The sequence below is a fragment of the Scomber japonicus genome, chromosome 3, assembly GCF_027409825.1.
Source record: "Scomber japonicus isolate fScoJap1 chromosome 3, fScoJap1.pri, whole genome shotgun sequence".
NCBI classification, from domain to species: Eukaryota; Metazoa; Chordata; class Actinopteri; order Scombriformes; family Scombridae; genus Scomber; species Scomber japonicus.
Window position 1 is genome coordinate 4,433,120 of NC_070580.1, and position 21,357 is coordinate 4,454,476.

The 21,357-nt window shown below is 38.6% G+C and overlaps 1 protein-coding gene across 1 annotated transcript; it reads left to right on the top strand.

The window, feature by feature from the left end:
* The first annotated feature begins 288 nt into the window (after positions 1-288).
* LOC128355172 (helicase with zinc finger domain 2-like) lies at positions 289-18,263 on the top strand. The gene is made up of 20 exons (XM_053315412.1): positions 289-416; positions 2,913-4,462; positions 4,954-5,137; positions 5,320-5,427; positions 5,805-6,319; positions 6,410-7,048; positions 7,144-7,936; positions 8,029-8,104; positions 8,294-11,675; positions 11,771-11,853; positions 11,951-12,076; positions 12,158-12,313; positions 12,422-12,566; positions 12,653-12,784; positions 14,408-14,600; positions 14,793-14,939; positions 15,073-15,282; positions 17,052-17,208; positions 17,520-17,687; positions 17,929-18,263. The coding sequence occupies exons 2-20, from the start codon at positions 3,117-3,119 to the stop codon at positions 18,039-18,041; spliced, it is 8,673 nt and encodes a 2,890-aa protein (XP_053171387.1). The 5' UTR covers positions 289-416; positions 2,913-3,116; the 3' UTR covers positions 18,042-18,263.
* The last annotated feature ends 3,094 nt before the right edge of the window (positions 18,264-21,357 follow it).

A 21,357-nucleotide genomic window follows, 5' to 3' on the forward strand; every position in this document is an offset into this window, starting at 1 on the left:
GGAAGAAAACCTCTTTTAGTGTTTATATTTGGGCTACAGGAACAGGTTTATAGTGCAGGAATTGCTTTGACTGTGCAGAAACATACCACATTACAAGGAAGCTATTGTTAAAAAGAGGAAGTGGTTTTGCTTTGCATCTACAGGATGTGACACAGAGTGGAGGCATATGAGGACAGCGCATTTTAACCTGATGCAAAATATGTGAAGCTTAGACCAGCTCTCCCGGTAATCACCACAGGCTGAGTCTCCAAATGAAGGTCCGTGAAAGGTGACACGTTCCAGCTGCAGGGAGGGGTTCCGTTTGCCTTCACTCCGAAACATTAACTGGATCACAGTTACCTGCGATATTACAGCCTGTAAACAACTTCCTGTTGAATGTCTTGGAACTACTGCTGAGCTGCTCCCACACTTCAACGGTAATTATTATTAATATTGTTGAGTATTACAACAGCAACAACAAAAACAACAACAATAACACATTACTCATTATTATTATTAGTAGTTGTAGTATAAGTACTAATATTTTATCATTAATTGTCCTAATAGGCCAATTAAACTTGCAAATAAACTTGGACAGTTGGATGTAGATTTTCTTTAATTGGGCAACAATCAGTAATGCAATTTTCTTTTTTTTTTGATTGTTGTCTTGATAGCACCTGAATTACAGAGTGACTATTTTAAAACAGTTAAAACTCTAGCAGAAAACCTTGCTTTAATACCACTCATTTGTACAGCCCTGAAGGGCAAACTACACCAACAAAAAGGAAAACACAACGACATTAACAAAAACACAACGACAAAAAGAAAAACACAACAACAAAAAGGAAAACACAAGGACATTAACAAAAACGCAATGACATTAACTCCTAACGGAAAGGGTTGGTACCTGCTATGACAAGGATAATTGCTGATTGGACAAAAGCACGTCCGTCTTTTTAACAGGTGGGAAAGGCTGCTTTACGCCATACCAGATAGTTTACGACAAACATGGTTACTACAGAAGAAGCTATCAAGCATTATTTTGATGCAGGGCACACATATGAGGTGATTGTTGACATGCTGTCCACCTTTCACAACATCACAATGAGTGTTCGTATTCTGAAGACACGGTTTGCCACAGCCACAGCAAAAGTTAGGCCGTTCGAGGTCTTCAGGGACCTTTTTGCCACAATAAGGGCAATACATCTTCGTTATTAACGTTCTGATGCTAAATGTAGTCCGTCCGAGTCGTAAACTACCTGGTATGGCGTAAAGCAGCCTTTCCCACCTGTTAAAAAGACGGACGTGCTTTTTCCAATCAGCAATTATCCTTGTCATAGCAGGTACCAACCCTTTCCGTTAGGAGTTAATGTCATTGTGTTTTTGTTAATGTCGTTGTGTTTTCCTTTTTGTCGTTGTGTTTTTCTTTCTGTCGTTGTGTTTTCCGTTTTGTTGTTGTGTTTTTGTTAATGTCGTTGTGTTTTTGTTAATGTCGTTGTGTTTTTGTTAATGTCGTTGTGTTTTTTCTTTTGTTGTTGTGTTTTCCTTTTTGTCGTTGTGTTTTCCTTTTTGTCGTTGTGTTTTCCGTTTTGTTGTTGTGTTTTTGTTAATGTCGTTGTGTTTTTTCTTTTGTCGTTGTGTTTTCCGTTTTGTCATTGTGTTTTTGTTAATGTCGTTGTGTTTTTTCTTTTGTCGTTGTGTTTTCCTTTTTGTCGTTGTGTTTTTGTTAATGTCGTTGTGTTTTCCTTTTTGTCGTTGTGTTTTTGTTAATGTTGTTGTGTTTTCCTTTTTGTCGTGTTTTTGTTAATGTCGTTGTGTTTTCCTTTTTGTCGTTGTGTTTTTGTTAATGTCGTTGTGTTTTCCTTTTTGTCATTGTGTTTATGTTAATGTCGTTGTGTTTTCCTTTTTGTCGTGTTTTTGTTAATGTCATTGTGTTTTCCTTTTTGTCATTGTGTTTTTGTTAATGTCGTTGTGTTTTCCTTTTTATCGTTGTGTTTTCCTTTTTGTCGTTGTGTTTTCCTTTTTGTCGTTGTGTTTTTGTTAATGTCGTTGTGTTTTCCTTTTTGTTGGTGTCGTTTGCCCTTCAGGGCCACCGTACATTTGAGCCATTTGTTCCACTGACTTCATTTTCAGTCTATTAATGCTATCTGTTAATGCACAAGGCCGCCATCTAGTGGATATAAGATGGAAGCTCCAAGCAGCAGACAGTTTCAGCATCAAATAAATTCTGTTGTCATTTAGGATTTCTAGGATGAACTCAGGTATGACCCTAACCCTAATCCTCACCCTATCATTCATATCATCAGACTTACTGTGAAATAACAACACTTCTTTTAATCTGTAGTTAATAAAACAAAAGGCGCCCTTTCTATTCAACTCAATGGACATGACAACGTCAAAATAATGTGTCTGATTTTTGATATGAAAGTGGAGAACGATAGTCATTGAAATCTGTTTAATGTGGGAGTTAAAGGCCATATCCTGATCAAATATAATTTCTTAGTAGCTATATCATTATAGAGACATCATCAATGATATCAATAGGGATTTTGTTGTATTTCACCAGAGAGTAGTGAAATTGAAATAATTTAGGCCATAGTGTGCCTACTGTTTTTTTTTATTATCATAATTTAATATTTTGTGCATTCTATGTGGTATTAAATAGGACTTGAAAGTTTTAGATTCAGGTTGATGAACCCTGCAGGAAACCTACTATATGCCAAGGCCACATTTCTGAAACATCATATTGAGGAGTCATCATAGCAACAGGCATGCGTTGTGTCATTCCTGGCATACATACACTTTGATACTCAAGCTATTATGCAAATAAATAAAAGTATTTGCCTAAAAAGTGACCCTCTGTGGTCTGAATTAAAGAGCATTCTTAAGCACAATTCTGATTCTACTTTTTTCTCTGTTGTTTTCTCTTTTAGACACGTTCTGGATGTTTCTCAGATTTTTGCCCTCAGTTTTTTATACACCCAGAGATTCTTTAACGTATGACTAATCTTAGTCTATTTTGACTGTCACCACGAAACGTACAACAGAAGCTCTGAGTCCACATTCCTGCAACCTGCAGGGCCATACTTGAATATCCTGCATTCAAGTGCTGACCTCAGCATTATGCATGTGTCACAATGTCATCTGGGGGGTCCAAACTGGCTCTGCTGTCATCAACATATGACCTCAAACTTGTATGCACTCAGTGCTCTGTCAGAAAGAAAGAAATTACATATTCCTTAAAATCAGTCCAACACCAGTGTTCACATGACCTCCTGCTCTGTAGAGCCAAAGGTGGCAGCAAATGGAGGCCAGTTTCTAGACGTCCCAAGTTTCCAAACCCTAGTCAGTATATGACATGTTGGTTCTTTGAAGAGGGCTCTGGCTGCACAAGGCACCAAAACCGATGCACCTTTGCTAGAAGTGAAGAAGAAGTGGCAGTGTGGAACTTTGAAAAGAATCAAGGATTAGACCACGACCATCTCTGCTATGTTATAACTCAGTCTGAGAGAGGATCTGATCAGAGTAACACATCTAAACGTCTTGGTGACCTTTTGGATTTAGATTTGAAGGCTGTGTGTGATCTATGCTCTGTTAAGGAGAATGAAATAACATACACTGTTGAGTCAGTTATTCACAAGTGCACTAGAAATCAGCTTTTAGTCAAAGCCAAAACCTCTAACCAATGGAGACCTGTCTCTGAGCCGCCTAAATGTGGAGACTTTGATCAAAATGTCTTTTATAAAGCTTGTGACTTCTATGTTGAGGGCTCTGGATGTACACAACATGGAGAGAGCTGCACTTTTGCCAGAAGCTGTGAAGAGGCCACTGTATGGAACTATGTTAAAGGAAAAAAAATAGATAAAGATGAGTTAATCAGACATGTAGCTGAATCTGAGCATATTTCGATAACACCTGACAGTGCAGCTGAAAGCATACTCCAAAAGTTGTCAGGGGAATTCATTGAGCTCTGTAAAGACTGCTTTCATGATCGTCCACAAAAATTAACAGTCAAAAGGTGGAACGCCACTTGCTCGGCAGACGAAGCACACACCTGGAACCCAATCTTAGTTTATCACTTATCAGAGAATTATAGGAATGACATCTATAGTCAGGTGCGCTCACTTCCCCAAAACTGTCAGTTTAAGTACTGCAGTCATGTCAGGCAAAAGCTCTGCTGGCATCAGGCTGGCCATTGTACCTCTGCCCAGAGCGAGGTGGAGATGGTGGTGTGGAAAGCGGAACAGAGTGGGCTCTTGGTCCGACCTCATCTCCTTCATTTGAGCCAGCAGGAGCAGAAACAGTCCAGACAGATTACCATGTACTGCAAAGTGTGCCTGCTAGAACTTTCCTCCCCAGAGAACTTCTTCAAGCACTGCTCCTCTTTGGAGCATGCCAAGTTACTCACTGATGACACCACCGTCACGTGGGAATGTCGGCAACCTCCACACAATCACAGAGCTGAGTTTTGGCTGTGTGACAGGTAATCAACACTGTTCCCCTTTACATGATTTACCACTGTACTGTAGAGGTACTATAGGTTTTTTGCCATGGCTATGGACGTTTATAATATTATGTGGTGTAATACCAAAAAACGAAGAGCTTTACCCAGTTGGTCATCCATTTGCACAATTGCATACGGTTTTATGGGACCTTCCATTTTCCTGTGGTTTGATCTATTGAAAGCAGGATATTCAGTATTGTTGTTATTGTTAAGATGCCCTTCTTGAATAACATCACACATACATAGTGGTTGTTAATGAGGTCATTATTTTGGTGTTTTTGTGTGATTTGCTGTTAAAAAGGGGAAAGCATTTCCAGACTTATCCTTTAAAGAGTAATGTTGTATCCCACTTTCACACAACATAGTCATTTACTAGTCTTGTGTATGTAATGCAGAACACCTCTGAAAACTGTTATTGTTTGTTACTATTCCAATGTTTGTTTTGTACCGAAATTCCTTTTTCATCTTAGACCACAAACATGTGAGTATGACAACAACTGTCCAAAAGCTCATTCTATGGAAGAACTGAAGGAGTGGGTGATGCGTGCTGAAGAGGAAGAGGAGATCGGACATAACATTGAAGCCCAAGGTTACATGAGCTATAATGACAGGCTTTTGGAAGAATACAAAACCAGCAGCAATGAAGTGTACATTGTGAGTATGAGGCTCAAATATTTTGTTTAGGTTCAGGTAACAAAGGCAGTTAACACTAGTTACTATTACTACAATTACCAATACTATTACTATTACTAATAATATAGGTATTGAGAGTTCAATCAATTTACTCTTCAGTTCCTACTAATGCAAACAATTTTACTATTTCATATTTTCAACAGATGTCAGTTCAAGTTGATGATGTCAGCATCTCTTGTGATAAAGATTTAACTTTGGAGTGTGAACACATCAATGCAACACTTCAGTGGAACTTTCAAGTTGAAACAGAGGTAAGATTTTTAGATTTTGTTTTTGTAAGTGCCTGGACACACAGGAAATGTCAGAAGTGCATGTGCATTGTGGACCATGGTTTTTACTTTGGCGCTCATGTTAACAGATTAGAGTATCCACACAGTACACATGATGTGCTTCTTAGTATGGGCTTGACTTGCTTGGAACCTCAGCAGAGCAGGTACTAAAAAAGTACCAAGTACCAGGTACTATCCCTAGTGGAAACGCAGAGTCGAGTCGAGATGTGCCAGAACTGTATAGTGGAAAAGCGCTAAATGTGTTATTCACACTGTCTTCAAATCAGTCTTCAAATAACTTTATCTTTAATGTCCTCATCATAGTATGCTTAATTATTATTACTTGTGTGTTTGTACAGAGACAGCTTGTGCATGTGGCGCTGTTGAAGCAAGAACCAGGAGCATTATTTACATTGGATGACCTCAGTTTAGCGCCCTGCAGTCACTCCCCAGGTGAACACTTTCTCCGTGATGACATGACCTATGACATCATTGTGTCTTTCACATGCACCAACCCAGGTCTGTATGAACAGTGGTTAGTGCTAGATTTTGACATGAGACCAGTGCTATTGAGAAAACTCAGAGTAAGAGTGGGCCAGCCATCATTGGATGACATTGAACCACCAACTATGACCCCTGGAGTCACCTTTCAGTGTGTTGAGCGTTGGAATCGAGGGAACAGGGTTATCATCCCATGTTCCACCAGGAAAGAAGAACAGGAGGAGCTGTTAAAGGAGTACAAGCCTCCTCAGATTAACTTTCTGTTTAAGTCCTCCTATAACAGCCAAACACATCTGAATCATGAAAACTACAAAGAAAGCATGCACCACTTCCTATACACAGAGGAACTGGCAGAAGATCAGGTTGTTTCAAGGTAATATGCTGTTCTGTATCTGTGCATTATTCATTTTATGATGTTTGGAATTAGCACATATATGCAAATCAATGTTTTTTTCTTATTTAGGCTAAATGTTTGTGGAGAAATTACAACACTGGATATATTGAGCAGTCCAGAGTTTGGCATGATGATTGCTCCTCCAGGAGAACTGTTCTGTTCTGTCTCAACTCCCTGTTGTCTCACACCTGACACCCCTGAGGGACAGGTACTGAAACGAAGCATCAAGTCTGGCCTGATAGCATCTTTATGTTCAAGTGGCAGAAACTCCAAGGTCTATGAGGCCAACATCCTGCAAAACACAAAAAGTGAAAACGAAATGTATTTGGAACTCCGTAAAAGATGTTGCTCAGATCTTATGCTGAAAAAAAATGAATCATATCAAATGGAAGTGCAGTTTCAGCTTGACCGTGACAGCTTCTGCACCATGCACAAGGCTGTAGACCTCCTTCCTGATACAAAAAGAGTGCTACCAGACCTTAAAAAATGCAGTGTTCCTGCAAAACACATGCACTATGAGAACCTGAATGTAAAGCAAAAGTCAGCATTTGACTTTATCACTGGGTTTTCCAGTGTCCAAAAAAACGTGGCACCACTCCTCATCTATGGACCATTTGGAACTGGGAAAACATTCACCCTTGCTACAGCAGCCAGAGAACTTTCTAAAGAGCCTGACAACAAAGTGCTAATTTGCACCCACACCAACAGGTAATAATTACCATTGAAAATGTATTGAAATATTTATTTATTGCTTTATATGGGTATATAATAAAATCTTGTATGCTCATTTTTTTTCCTTTCAGTTCTGCAGGTCTGTATGTCAAAGAGCACTTCCATCCATTCATTGACAAAAAAAATGCTGGGATGAAGCCGATACGGATAAAAGCAAACACCAAAAGTGCTTTGTATGCCACAGATGAGATTACTTTGAAGTACTGCTTTCTTTCAGAAGACAGACAGTTTCTACCATCAACCAAAGCTATTCTAGATTGCCACAAAATAGTCATAACAACAGCAATAATGGCAATGCATTTTCATGACCTTAAGCTCCCAGAGGGATACTTCACACACATTCTAATTGATGAAGCCTCTCAGATGCTGGAATGTGAAGCCTTGATTCCCCTTGGTTTAGTTGGGCCAAACACAAGAGTTGTGTTAGCAGGAGATCATATGCAAATGGGGCCAAAACTTTTCTCAGTGGATGATCATCACCGTTCAAATCACACACTCCTTAATCGCTTGTTCCACTACTATCAAGACCAAAAGTGTGATGCTGCCCAAAAAAGTAGAATCATTTTCAGTGAAAACTACCGTTCAACCAAAGAAATTGTGGAGTTTGTATCCACCCATTTCTACGTCGGTAAGAATGATATTATCAAAGCTACTGGAAATATTCCACCTCCTGACAATGGCCCTGCCATCAAATTCTACCATGTTAGGGGAGAGTGTCTCTTGGACACAGTGTCTATGTCTTGGTATAACAAAGAAGAGGTTGCCACAGTGAATGAAGCAGTGAACGAAATTCTCAAACACTGGCCATCAACATGGGGACCCAAGGACCAACGCTCAATATGTGTCCTATCAGAGGGATGCCAGGTAAATTAAAACTAATTAATTAATTACTTCAATGATAGAGGGTTTGGTCAGAGTTGTAGACTAATATTTTAATTATCTTAATTGTTCCTTAGGTTCGACTAATTCGGACAGCACTTGAGAGAAAAGGCCTTGCAGATATCCATGTGGAGAATCTTTCGAATGTGCAAGGTAATTTTGATTTAGCTTTAAGAAATCCAGTATTTTTATCCCAGTATGTTAAACATAAAGGATGACTAGACTCAAACTGAACACCTGTCTGTCTATTCAAACATTAAATTGATGTCGCATTTCATATATGTTATTGCCCTTTTTGAACATGGGAATGTTCTCACTGTAAGTTCTGTGTTGTGTCGACAGGCAAACAGTTTAGGGCAGTCATAATGACAGCTGTGCAAACACGTGATAGCCTAAGAACATCACATCTGCCTGGTCTGGAGCTGTTCAATGATGCTCGTGTGTTAAACACAGCAATGACGAGGGCTCAGTCCCAAGTGGTTGTGATTGGAGATGCTGCGGCCCTCTGCTGCTTTGGGAAATGCCCAGGAATCTGGAAGATCTACATAGAACACTGCATCAACAACACTGGTGTTGCACCACAGCATTTCACCGAAGACTTCTTCGAAAAAGATGTCATGGAAATGGCAAGATTTCGAAATCCTGAAAATGTGGATGAGAGCAGCATTCTCAGTGATTCAATTCTTCAAGAACTGAAAGATGAATATGAACAGCTAGAAACAGAATATAGTTCAGATGAAGACTGTTCGGATGGCTTCAATCACCACAAGTCAAGCTCATCATACAATACCACTGATGATCTTACAGATGTTTTAGAGTTATGTAAAAAACAACCAGAGATGTACAAGCATGGAAAGTTGGTCATGGAGTCCCATAACACAGGTTATGTCATACCATATAATAGCCCCACCAGACATATAAGCATAAATGGAAGGGCAAACCTGGGCAAGGCCTTCTCTGGCGATGAAGTGCTTTTACAAGGATCAACAGTGTTCAGCATCACCAAGAAAGATGGATCAGCCCGTAAACTAGTGTGTGTGCTTGAGGATGAAGATTACAGCAAACCAAGACAGAATCCTGGTGACAAATTTGTCAAAAGATTGATGATTCCTATTACAAAAACTGCACCCAAAATACGCATACTGATCAGAAAGGAAAAACCTAACTGGCTCCCAATAAAAAAGCTAATCAATGGACATTGGACAACTGTAACCTATACATGCCTTGGTGAACAACTGGAACAGAACAATGTGTTTATGGTGCAAGTGATTAACTGGAGAGAAAATTATTCATATCCATTGGGGAACGTGACAAGAATTCTTCCAACTGGAAAATCTTTGGATGGACTAATTGTCCTGGATGAAGAATTCAAAGTTGTGCCCACTCCATGTAACTCACACAAAACTGACAATATGGCAGATGAAGACAGCACACACAGACAGGATATACGTGAGGTAATGACTTTCACAGTGGATCCAGAAAATGCAACAGACTTGGATGATGCCATCAGTGTCAGGGATGTTGGAGACCAATATGAGCTGGGAATCCATATTGCAGATGTGGCAAGCTTTGTGAGTCGAGGAAGTAAATTAGATGAGGATGCAAAACAACGTGGTGCAACATATTACCGCAGCAGGGAAGAACCCATTCATATGTTTCCCAAAGACTTGAGCACTGGACGCTTTAGTCTTCTGGAAGATCAAGATCGTAGGGTGGTTTCATTGATGTTCAAAGTAAACAAGAAAACACATGAAGTCATTGGAAAACCTGAATTCCAGCTGTCACTGATCAAGTCTAACAGCTGTTTGTCTTATGAAGATGCAGAGATCATGATCTCTGAAAGATATGGACAGAGACCTGAATTTGATTCAGTAGAAAATTGTGTTGCTGTGGCTTATTGTTTTGCAAAAGAACAAAGGAAGAGAAGGCTTCAGGACTGGGCTTATGCTCAACCTGATGATCACAGATTGCCCGGGAAGCGCAAAGCCCATCTGATGATTGAAGAGCTAAGTGTGTTATTCAACAAACATGCATCTGAGACTTTGATTGGTTCAGAAAAAGCAAGGGATTGCACACCCCTTCGCTGTCAGGCAGGACCAGATCCTGAAAAAGTAAAAAATTTCAAGAAGAAATATGGAGAACTCATACCACTGTCTTTACATGTTCGGCACAACGTTACCCATGATGAACTTGTCTCAAACTGTGGAAACTTCCACATACTCACAGAAGTGTGGGACGATATCCAGTCAGCTGCCAGAATAGATGATATAGACCAAATGGTGGATCTCGTTGCAACAGATGACATCCACCCTCTGCTCCAGCCAGTCATTAATCAGTTCAAAAAGTGCTTTGGTAAAGCTTATGTCATCTGTTACTCCTCCCCTGAGGCAGAAGTTGGGCACTACTCTCTGAACGTAAGGTATTACACACATGCATCCTCACCAATACGCCGATACATGGACATCGTCTTGCAAAGACTTTTGCACTCCATCATATGTGACAGGAATGTCCAGTACACTCAAACAGAGATTACAACTATGTGCAATCAATTTGAGAACAACTTCAAGGATGCTAAAGAGTATGAACAAAAGGCTGAGAAAATCTTCTATGCCGTGAGCATGAAAAAACAAAGTGCCACAAAGCTAGCATTTGTTGTTAGTGCAGATCCTAAAAGAACAAGTTTTGCAGTGTCATTTCCTTTTAACACAAACATATTTGCAGAGAGTTTATCAATCATGTACAAAGATTTACAGTTGGACGACGAGCCATTTTTTGATGAAGAAAATCACTCCATCACTCTTAAGTGGAAAAGGCGGATCTATGCAGCTGACACCATGCAAATGTACCAGGACATGAAAATGCTTTCAGACTGTGCTCCATATGTTGAGCTTCCACTGACAATATGGAAAGACATTGTTGATGCAATTGCTGAAGAAAATTGGGATCATGCAAAGTTACTCATAATCAATGCTGAAACAAAGCAACCAGAAAAAGAAAAGAGTCTGCCAGAATCTTTTCACGTGCATCAAGCCGAGACTAGCACACATACCTCGAAGGAAGATCACTTTGTCGACTTTGACCTGCAGTTAAAGCCAGGGGACACCCTTAAGATCCAAATGACCTCAGAATTTATAAGAGGTTATCACATGCCTGCTGTTCAGTTGCTTCACATTAGGCCAAAGTTTGAAGTTTGTGTGGAACATGTCCACAGCCCTATCACATGCTTCTCCAGATGTGCAGATAATCCATCAAGGGTTTATTATAGTGATACGGAAGAGTATGTCCAGATCTGGAAACCATTGTGTGAGATGGAATCTGTCGCCACTGCAGTGAGTGAAAGTGACAGCATTATCATTGAGAACCTGACAGTAAACTTTAAAAAGGAGCAGGAACGTACACTGACAGGAAGCTTCTTCTTACCTCTGGAATGGATCAATGAATGGGCCATTGGATGCAACCTTTCAAAGTGCTTACTGTGCATTCGAAAAAGAGGTTTGAAGTTGACTTCAAATCTGGAACATTCTGCACAAGTGGACCCAAAAGAGTTCACATGGGTGGCGCATGCTGTCACCTACACAGTAGAAGAAGGTGAACACTCTTCAAATGATGGAAGTACAGTGAAGTTCTATGTCCATCACCTGCCAATGGAGAACATTCCTGACTGTGTGTTTCAGGAAAACACATGTTTTACAGTTGAAATAATCCCAAAGCTCCTGCCTGACATGTAAGTTCCAGTGTAGCTCACCATTACTTAATACATGTAACACTGCTTATTGTTTAATGTGATGTTGGATTAAATTATACTTAATTTTTTTGCAGACGGAAAGAAAATGCTGTGGTCAGCATTCAGTCTGCATGTGATCTTATCAAGAGTATAGCACTTGGGAAACCCATTCCAAAAGGTATGTCCATTAGACAATGAATATTTGCCCAGCGGTTTACTATTAGTATCCATTTACAAAACAAAACAACATAAAACCTCTCATTTTGTCTATGCAGTAAAAATAAAGACGACCATCATGAGGAAACAGCTACCATACAGACTGCCAGAGCTTAACCAGAGTCAGAACAAAGCTGTGGACCAAGCTCTAAATGATACATTCACAGTAATACAGGGACCACCTGGTATGAACTAGAAATGGTATTCACCTTAATGCTTCATAATTTCTGCTATGGATTAAGACTTTTTCCCCACTTGTCTCTTAGGAACTGGGAAGACAGTAGTAGGTGTCTACATAGCGTACTGGTTCATCGAGCTGAACTCTAAGAACCCAAGAAAATGTGTTGACCCAAAGGATGAGAACAAGAAACAAGTCATTCTCTACTGTGGGCCGTCCAACAAGTCTGTTGATGTTGTTGCAGGCAAGCTACTATATAGCTCGTGTTCTCTGGTGAAGTTTTACTTCCTTTCTGTTACTATAATCCATGTTGTTTTTTGTTGTGTGTGTGTCTTTTGCTGCTATAATACAGAGTACCTGTTGAGGTTTGGGGACAGACTGAAACCCCTCAGAGTCTACAGCCAACAAGTGGAGATGCTGGACTACCCTTATCCAAACTTCAACCTTCAATTTTACTGTAGGACATTCCGCCAGGAACGTGCCAAACCAGAACTTCGGTATTATAATCACACCAGTTAATGACACAGTTTTAAATGTTTGATTTCTTATTAATTTACACTGGCATATTTTACATGTCTTTCAGGAGTATCACTCTTCATCACCGAATGCGGCAAAAAGAAAACCCTTATTCAAGTCCAATAAGAGATTTTGACAAACGCATTGAACTTGCCTTTGAGAACAAAGGACAACAACTGACAGCTCAAGAGGTGAAAGAGTAAGTTAAAAAGAACACATGCATGGAAATAATTAGTGAGTAACACCCACCAGAACACAAGTGAAGACTCGGAATTTCTGTTATTTAAACCTTTTCATAGTACCTTTCGTATCCAATATAAAGTATTCTCCTTGAGATGTAATACACTTGTCCCAGTTCTTCTCCCGTGCCTGGCAATGTTTCCTTTTGTCACTAGTGTCAGAACCCTTGTGCATCTCTTCTTGGATTTCTTCCACTGTGACAAATCTTCTCCCTTTCAGTCCAAATTCATAGGCCTAGGTTACCTAGAAGCAGGGACGTGCAAATGATTATAGTGAGGCAGGGGCTCAAAGTCAGAAAAGGGCAGCATATGCCTGCCATATTTTTTTTTTTCCGGTCCTTTACACAATATGGAAATTAATGTAAAATTAAAAAATAAAGTGCTAATAGAAAGCTAACTACTTAGCTAACGTGTCCTGTAGGTGAAAGTGATATGAAATTGCCATTTATTTTGTGTCAACAAATGATTGTCAACATGAGTAATAATACAGCTTATATCCCCAGAATGCTGAAATTACTGTTATTATTATTATTATTATTATTATTATTATTATTATGTTAACCCACACAGTAGTAGCAAAGTCACAATAAACTTTATATCTAAACCTCGGACCTGTACTTCAGACCTGTAGTGAAGGAAATATGATCCGCCGTAAACACGGTGTATTCTATTTTGAAAATTAACCCGGTGTGTTATTTTGTATTTTGTACACGATTTCCTGTCCCGCACGATCTGCTCTGTGCAGATTTGATGCGCCGTGCTCCCACGTCCGGCAAAAATAGAAGCTGACACAGCGTTTTTCTGAAATATTACCCATATTTAAGCACGTTGAATAAGTGGACGGAGACTAGTTAGACCATAACTCACAGGTTCAAGCTCCACTGTCATGTCTCCTCAGTTAAACTGTATGAAGCTTCTTTCCTATTAAACCATGTAACCTGTGTATGAATTTATCTTTACTTCCTTTTGTGATGGAGTTTTTTTTACTCCAATAGACAATTAGTTGTTTACAGTCCTCATTTGATGACATGCTCTTCATCACCACGCATTTTCAGAGATCTAATATCAATATAAAACCTAAAACCTTCTTGACAATGTGCTTTCGAGAAATGTCTAAATCTATTTATTAGATTACATCTATTTGTTAAATTAGCTTTACTGTGTGACGAGTCAAGCTTTCATTAGTTAAAATTTCTGCATTTACTCTGGGTGTTTCACAGTAAAGGCTGTCATTACCTCCAGACTAAAATGTATTAATTGTGAAAGATAATTAGGAAGTGTTTTATTTGTATCAACAGGAGCTTTAAGCATTGCAATTTGTTAATGGGAGCAAAGACCTGGGCCATGTTATAATGTCGGATATTTGAATTAAATTGACTGTCAATAAGTGTCAGATAATGAGATTCCACATGTAGAAATAATCCCTAGTCTTTTTTAAACACTCTGTTCACGGTATAAACTTCTTTTTAAAATAGAAAAAAGGAGTAAGTGAGATCAGAAAAGAGTAAAAAGGCAAAAAGACCAGGTCAGCTTGATTTTGAAGAATTTTATTTGTAACACTAACTGATTGTTTTTCCTCATAGATACAAAAAGCTTCTCAGAGATGCTCGGACACATGAACTTGAACGGCATGACATCATACTGTGCACATGTACACAGTCTTCCACCCCGAGCTTGACTAAGACCGTCACTGCACGTCAGATCCTCATTGATGAATGTGCAATGGCCACTGAACCCCAGGCCATGATTCCATTAGTCTGCAACAATCCAGAAAAGGTGTGCTTTTTATTTAATGATCAGCATCATGCTCCTGATCTCCTTCAACTCTGTCCTTCATATGTCTTTGTGCTAATGATATATAAATGGACTTAAAAGCTGCTTTTGTCAATTTGACCAACCCTTTGCTAAATTTTATTGACAGCAGACAACTCTTGATTTCACTCAATTGTCTTACAATGTGACTTTCAGATTGTTTTGATTGGTGACCACAAACAGTTACGACCAATTGTGAAGAATCAGCGTGTGAGGAAGCTGGGGATGGCTAAGTCTCTGTTTGAACGTTACTATACAATCCATGATGATAGGGCAGTGATGCTGGACATACAGTACAGAATGGTGAGAACATGAAATATATACTATTTATAAACATATAGTGTATAGTGTCTAACTCATACAGCTTGTTGTATATAACTAATGTGTATATGAACTGTTGCAATAAACAATAATCATAAACCATGTGTCTTCATAGCATGAGGACATATGTGAGTTCCCATCAAATGAATACTATGAAGGAGAGCTGAAAACTGGTGTGGAGCAGCCAAGCAGTGTCCTACTTGTTGACGGCAGAAAGATGGCAATCGTGTTTGGGCACATCATAGGAAAGACCATCAGTCTGGTTGTGAACACAGCCAAGGGCAACGAGAACTCTAAAGCAAACCTGGAAGAGAGAGACAAAGTGGTACAGTATTAAGCACCCTTGCTTTTCCTTGTTGATTTTAAAACAATAATAATAAGATAAACTTAATTGTCCCAAAGGAAATTTGTGCTGAATACACCTGCACATAAACAATAGAGCCTGACTGATATGGGATTTTTGAAACCAATACCGATACTGATTTTAGAATGGAAAATGAACTGATAACCAATATGGTAGCCGACATAGTGATTTTTTAAAACTGGAATGATTACCTTTTTTATGTGGATTACTCACGATTGTTCACTGATATGACTATGCAAAGGTACTCAGAAAGCTGCTTTATAAAACAAGTAACTTTAATGAAGTATACTAAACATTATACATTTTATTTTAATTTCTAGAAAATGTCTTTATTTCTAGAAATAAAATACCTTAATAAACATTAGTACTATGCAGTATTAGTAATTACCGTATTTCTGTTCATTGAACTCCAATCAGAAATGCTTTTTTCTGGCGTATAAAAAATGTCACTTTTATCAATATTTCACTGTTCATGTATAACATTAGTGGTCACAAACAGTAACTGCTGCTGAGTGTAGAGATGAAAAGCAGCAGCAGCCCTGGACTTTCTCCTTAATAGGCCCACCACCCAGTCGCACACAGTCACTAACAGGATTGTCCTGATATCCCCTCACAATATTAAATATTATACCACACAATATTATACCAATATTATACCAAACAATATTATACCAATATTATACCAAACAAGGTATTTGTAGGAAGTAACATCACAAAACCAATTAACTAATTATTGTACAATTCTGCTGTGATTAATTACTATCAATTGCTTCCTTGTAATAATGAAGCGATTTACCAACAAACCCCAGGTGTGTAGTCTATGTTAGGCTAATAGGGATGTGTACAGACTCAGTCTGCTGAACTGCAGAAAGATGCTCTGATGCTAACGTTTAAGTCTGCTACATTACTGTCTGTACTGACAAACTGTAGCTCTGCTAATGTAGCTAACATGTGAAAAGCAGGTGTGACATGTTGTCAGGGACGGACTTAATGTTATATTAGTTATATACTGAACAGGGTAAATGAAGGGATAGTGGTTTATTAACTTCTCACTATGTATTTCACAAACTATTGGTAACTTACTATGGAGACTGTTGACTCCACACTGCAGTTAGCTCTGGTACTATCTACCCATCATGCTACAGACAGTATTGTGAGCAGTGGAGTTGAAGTACACTCTGCTGGACAAACTGTGTAATGACACCATTTATAGATCACTCCAAGCATCATTTTCTTCATTATATGTTCTGTAAAAAAGTTTTTATATCGGAAAACATGTACACCGATACCGATATATCTGTGAAAGGCTCATATCAGCCGATAATATCAGCCAACTCATAAATCAGTTGGGCTCTAATAAACAACATACATGAGAGACAGACTCTAATAAACAACATACATGACAGACAGACTCTAATAAACAACAGACATGAGAAACACAGTGACAGGACCAAAAATACAACAGTGACACAACATCATAGGGTTGACATTCCTAACTTTTTGTAGGATCAAATAACATTAGTGTAAAAAAATAGTCTCTATGGCCTCTGCTCCCTGTTTGGAGAAGTCAAAAAAATCATTCAGTTCATTAGTTTTGGCTGTGCCATCCAATGTAATGATCTGTTTCCTCTGAGAGTTCATGTTTGTGATATTCTTCATTCTTCAAAATATAGGGGTAAAAGTTAGCCTCGAGTAATTGACATGATTGTAATGATTTGGTTCTTTTGCAGGTTGAGATAGCTGAAAAGCTGGTGGTGGATGCCAAAGTCGAACAGCAGAGTATTGTGATCCTGTCGCCCTATAATGCCCAAGTGTCAGAAATCAGAGATGAGCTGAAGAGGAAGAAACTGGATCAAATCACTGTTACCACAATCACGAAAAGCCAAGGTAACAGCGTAGCTCTCTGCTTCCGCTGAATGACAAATCCTTCACTGAAAGTAAAGTAGCAACACCACAATGGAAAAGTATAGATGTTTTTATTTTCATGTTTGTTCCAGTACTGCTGGATCTAACTACTCCCCACACATATTTATGACCAGATCTTACATTTAGAATATAAAATTCTAATCTGTAGAGTATTTGACACTGATTAATGTAAGGAAATAAAGAATACAGTGATCCGGTGCATCAAAGAAAATAGAAATAAATCCTTGTACAGTGTACGTTCATCATGAAGCATTTTGCATTTTGTCTTCTAGGAAGTGAATGGCGTTATGTCATCCTATCGACTGTGTGCTCTTTGCCAAGTGAAGAGATTCAGAGTGAACCAAACAGACCCTGGCTGTTAAAACATATTGGTTTTGTAGGTGATCCAAACCAGATCAATGTGGGCATCACCAGGGCCAAGGAAGGACTGTGCATCATTGGTGAGATCTATTTTTTTCTACCTATGGTCCAGTCTGAAGGCTGAGTGATCAAATGACCTGAAGAGGTTAAATAATGCATCAACTTATCGTCTTGTCGTGTATGAGGGATCTGGGGAACACAGATCTCCATATCTAATACTTACAATATAGTAATAATAAAACAAGCAGTATTAAGAGATGCTGTATTCTGATTGCTGTTCCTGTGTTGCTTCATAACTCAAATATGTCTGTGTTTTCAAAGGGAACCAAGAGTTGCTCAACTGCAGTGGAGCTTGGAGAAAGCTCCTGCAACACTACAGGCTTCACAACGCAGTGACAGATGCAGACAAGATTTCAGTGCGAGGTGCCACATAGCTGATCTCCTTTATCCATGTGAAGAGACTTGATTTCTACAAGCCATAGATCAGAACGCTTACACTGACTCAACAGCATGATTTCATAAAATATGTATATTTCATGTTTTTCTATGATACCACAATAACTTGTGCTGTTTTGTTTTTATAATTTTATAGCAGATTTGGGTTTTTTATATTGTATTTGATCATAATCTGTATGTATTTGACACAGTTGTTTTTGTTTTCTGATAGACGCAACCCTTTCTTTTTTATACATGTATGAATCTGTAAATATGTCCTACAACTAGTACATCAACTGTATCTATATTTTTTATCGGAGAATTTAAAATTTAAATCTTCATTTTCTTCAAAGGAAGGACTGTTCTTTATTTTGTATTTTTTTCTTTTTTTTACTACAAGTATAAATATGTAATCACACAGTGCTGATATTAACTGTGGACAGTTGATGAAAGATAAGAGTTCAACTTGTATTGTTTGGATCTTTTAATTCATTTTTATTTTTAGTTGAACTAGTGAATGTAGTGTAGTTTATGAAATCACATTCAGTCATTGTTTCTGTATACTGATGAGTCAGCATGTGTTTCTATTGCAGGACAGCTGATCTTAACTGTTCAGCTGCCTCCCCATTCAATGAGATGAGTGCAGCTTTTTCTTATGTTTAACTTCCTATAATATTGTTATTGATACATTTTAATCTTGTATATTCAGGGAGTAGCTTTGGCTACAGAATTGTTTATAAAAACATTTTGGATTGTGCCACATTTCTATTATCCTATCATATTGTTATTGATATTTTTTAATGTTGTATATTCAGGGAGTAACTTTGTCTACAGATATGTTTAGAAAATGTTTTGCTTTGTGGTACATTTTATAATCCTATAATATTGTTATTGACACGTTTTAATGCTGTATATTCAGTGAGTAACTTTGGCTACCGAAATGTTTATAAAAATGTTTTCCATTGTGCTATATTGTTTTATATGTGATGTGCTGTGGTGAGGCAGAGTGGATGGGTGGGGTTGGTAGGGAGGGTGTTCCTCAGGTCTGCAGTCATCTTCTTCTCTGCCTTTGTTGGTGCATTGCTGCATTTCTTTGTGCACTTCAGCCACCTGTAGATCAGTGGAAGAGTGTGAGACCATCAACACATGGTCAGAATGATACAATGTTACATCAGAGGGGAGAAGTTCTGTTTATTTGCTCAAGTACTGCACTGGTTTACTTTACCAAGGCTGAATTTTGAACTGAACTGAATTGCACAGTTGTGACAACTGTGACTAAAGTGCAAAGTGGTTTGATAATATACTCAAATCAACTGCTATAATAAAGCACTAAAGGGGGTGATTACATTCCTTTGACCTTGTCCTGTAAAGGCACCATAGACACCAAAGAGAGAAAGAGAGAGAGAGAGAGAGAGACAGACAGAGAGAGAGAGAGAGAGAGAGAGACTTTTTAATTTCATTTCTCATGTTTAGAAAAACAGGAAAACTGATATGCAGTAAACACAGCACCCAAACCCACATGTTGTCAAGACAAACCTGTTACTCTGGTTCCATTTCAATGCCAACGTGATATGACATGTGATAAGAGTCTTTTCCTCATCATTTAGGAGACTTTCTTACATTTTGGATTAAGAGATAGTTGTGTTGAGGGGCGGGGGGAACATAAGCAGGAGTTGGCCTTCAGTTTATCAGTTTATTCAAGTACATTGCTGTGTTGCACATCACCCCCCCCTGTCCCCCCTGTGAGTCCTGTCTGAAGCTCTAACTAAGCAAAATATTGAGTTAGGAATGGGGTTGCAAATCTTGTAGCATAATCTTGTTTAAAACAACCAGATTTAATGAAATACAGTTGAATATCTCCCCTATTCCTCAATCACACGAGCATAACTCATTACTTACTGCAGGGCCACTCCCCCTACATGCACAATTTTGGGATTAACTTTAGGAATAACTTCAGAATGAGTAAATCCAACACAACAAATGGAACAAATTAAACTAGAAAGGTTAAAAGGGAAAAGAATAAAATATTGACTATAATTTGAATTAAATTAAATTAAATTAGATACTATAGACTTTAAATGGCCATAGTTTGCAATCATTAAATAATTCTTCTTTGTTCCCTGACAGGATGGAGCTATTCTCCAAAAATTCTCCATCATCAGAAAATAAACGTTCAGTCTCTATGTGTAAATAGTTCATAGGATAGTATGAGTATGGCCTCGCTAACTTGAAGTACTTTCTATCTCATTGCTGAATTGTTTTTTTCAATTTCAACTTTATTTATATAGCACTTTAAACACAACAGAGTTGATCCAAAGTGCTTCACATATAGGAAGAACACACAAAAATTAAAAACATTAGAACAATAAGATCAATAATAAAAATACATGGTCATAAAGTACATAGTGACAGTGAGTCACAGTTAAAAGCTAGAGAGTAAAAGTGTGAGGCGTTTCTTAAAAGTGTCAATGGTAGGGGAGAAGTGACTGGGGGGAGGAAGAGAATTCCACAGTTTTGGGGCTGCAATTTTCAATGTATCTCTATTAAGGATTGATGACGGCACACATTATAAAGAGTACACACTCTGCTCTGATGCTCCCTTCAATTCTGGAGTTTCAGTCCTCTGGGGATAGTCTTTAAGCTACACAAATAATGCCATAAGTGAACCATGCCCAAATATGGTCAGATCCAACACATCTACAGTATATATAATTTAGTGTATTGGACTACAAATCTAAAACAAGAGGTGTATGAATGTACATTGTCTGGAAACACAGCTCAGCACCCTTTTCCTCCATTCCTCAGGGTCAACAATATCCAACCTCTGATTGCACTAACCATCTACTCCGTTCAGAGAGACAGGCACACACATCTCTGACCTTGGCTGCCATAGCATCACTATCAGGGTGCCTCCTGTTTTCCCCCAAGGTAGCAGACATCTGCATCAATTGTGTTGAGTAAAGACAGTCTCACGGTCAAGATTTGGTGCAGGCATTACAATGACCTCAAGGCCTTAGTTTGACCCAGTGTATGCCAGTGTATGATACCAAGTTTGGAAAAATCCCTAAAAATATGACTACAAACAACTTGACAATTGACGTCTCTTTTTTTTCTTCCACAAGATCAAGGAGATGTCCATGCTGTCTCTGCTCTGCTCCTGCTTCCACACGCAGCCACATCCTAACAGCCTCTATCATTATGGAGGTCAGTATGTCTGCCTGCCTGCGAGTCACACTGTGTCTCATGTCCTCATGTTGATCCTCTCAGTTTGTCCTCAGTTTGTCCTCAGCTTGTCCCTGCATGACACAGACAGAG

What these genes read in the sequence shown, in the direction of transcription:
- LOC128355172 (XM_053315412.1), top strand. Translation starts at nt 3,117, where the DNA reads ATGTCATCTGGGGGGTCCAAACTGGCTCTGCTGTCATCAACATATGAC. An exon ending in GAATCTTTCGAATGTGCAAG is followed by an intron (nt 8,105 to 8,293) that starts GTAATTTTGATT and finishes TTGTGTCGACAG; the next exon opens with GCAAACAGTTTAGGGCAGTC. An exon ending in TGGGAAACCCATTCCAAAAG is followed by an intron (nt 11,854 to 11,950) that starts GTATGTCCATTA and finishes TTGTCTATGCAG; the next exon opens with TAAAAATAAAGACGACCATC.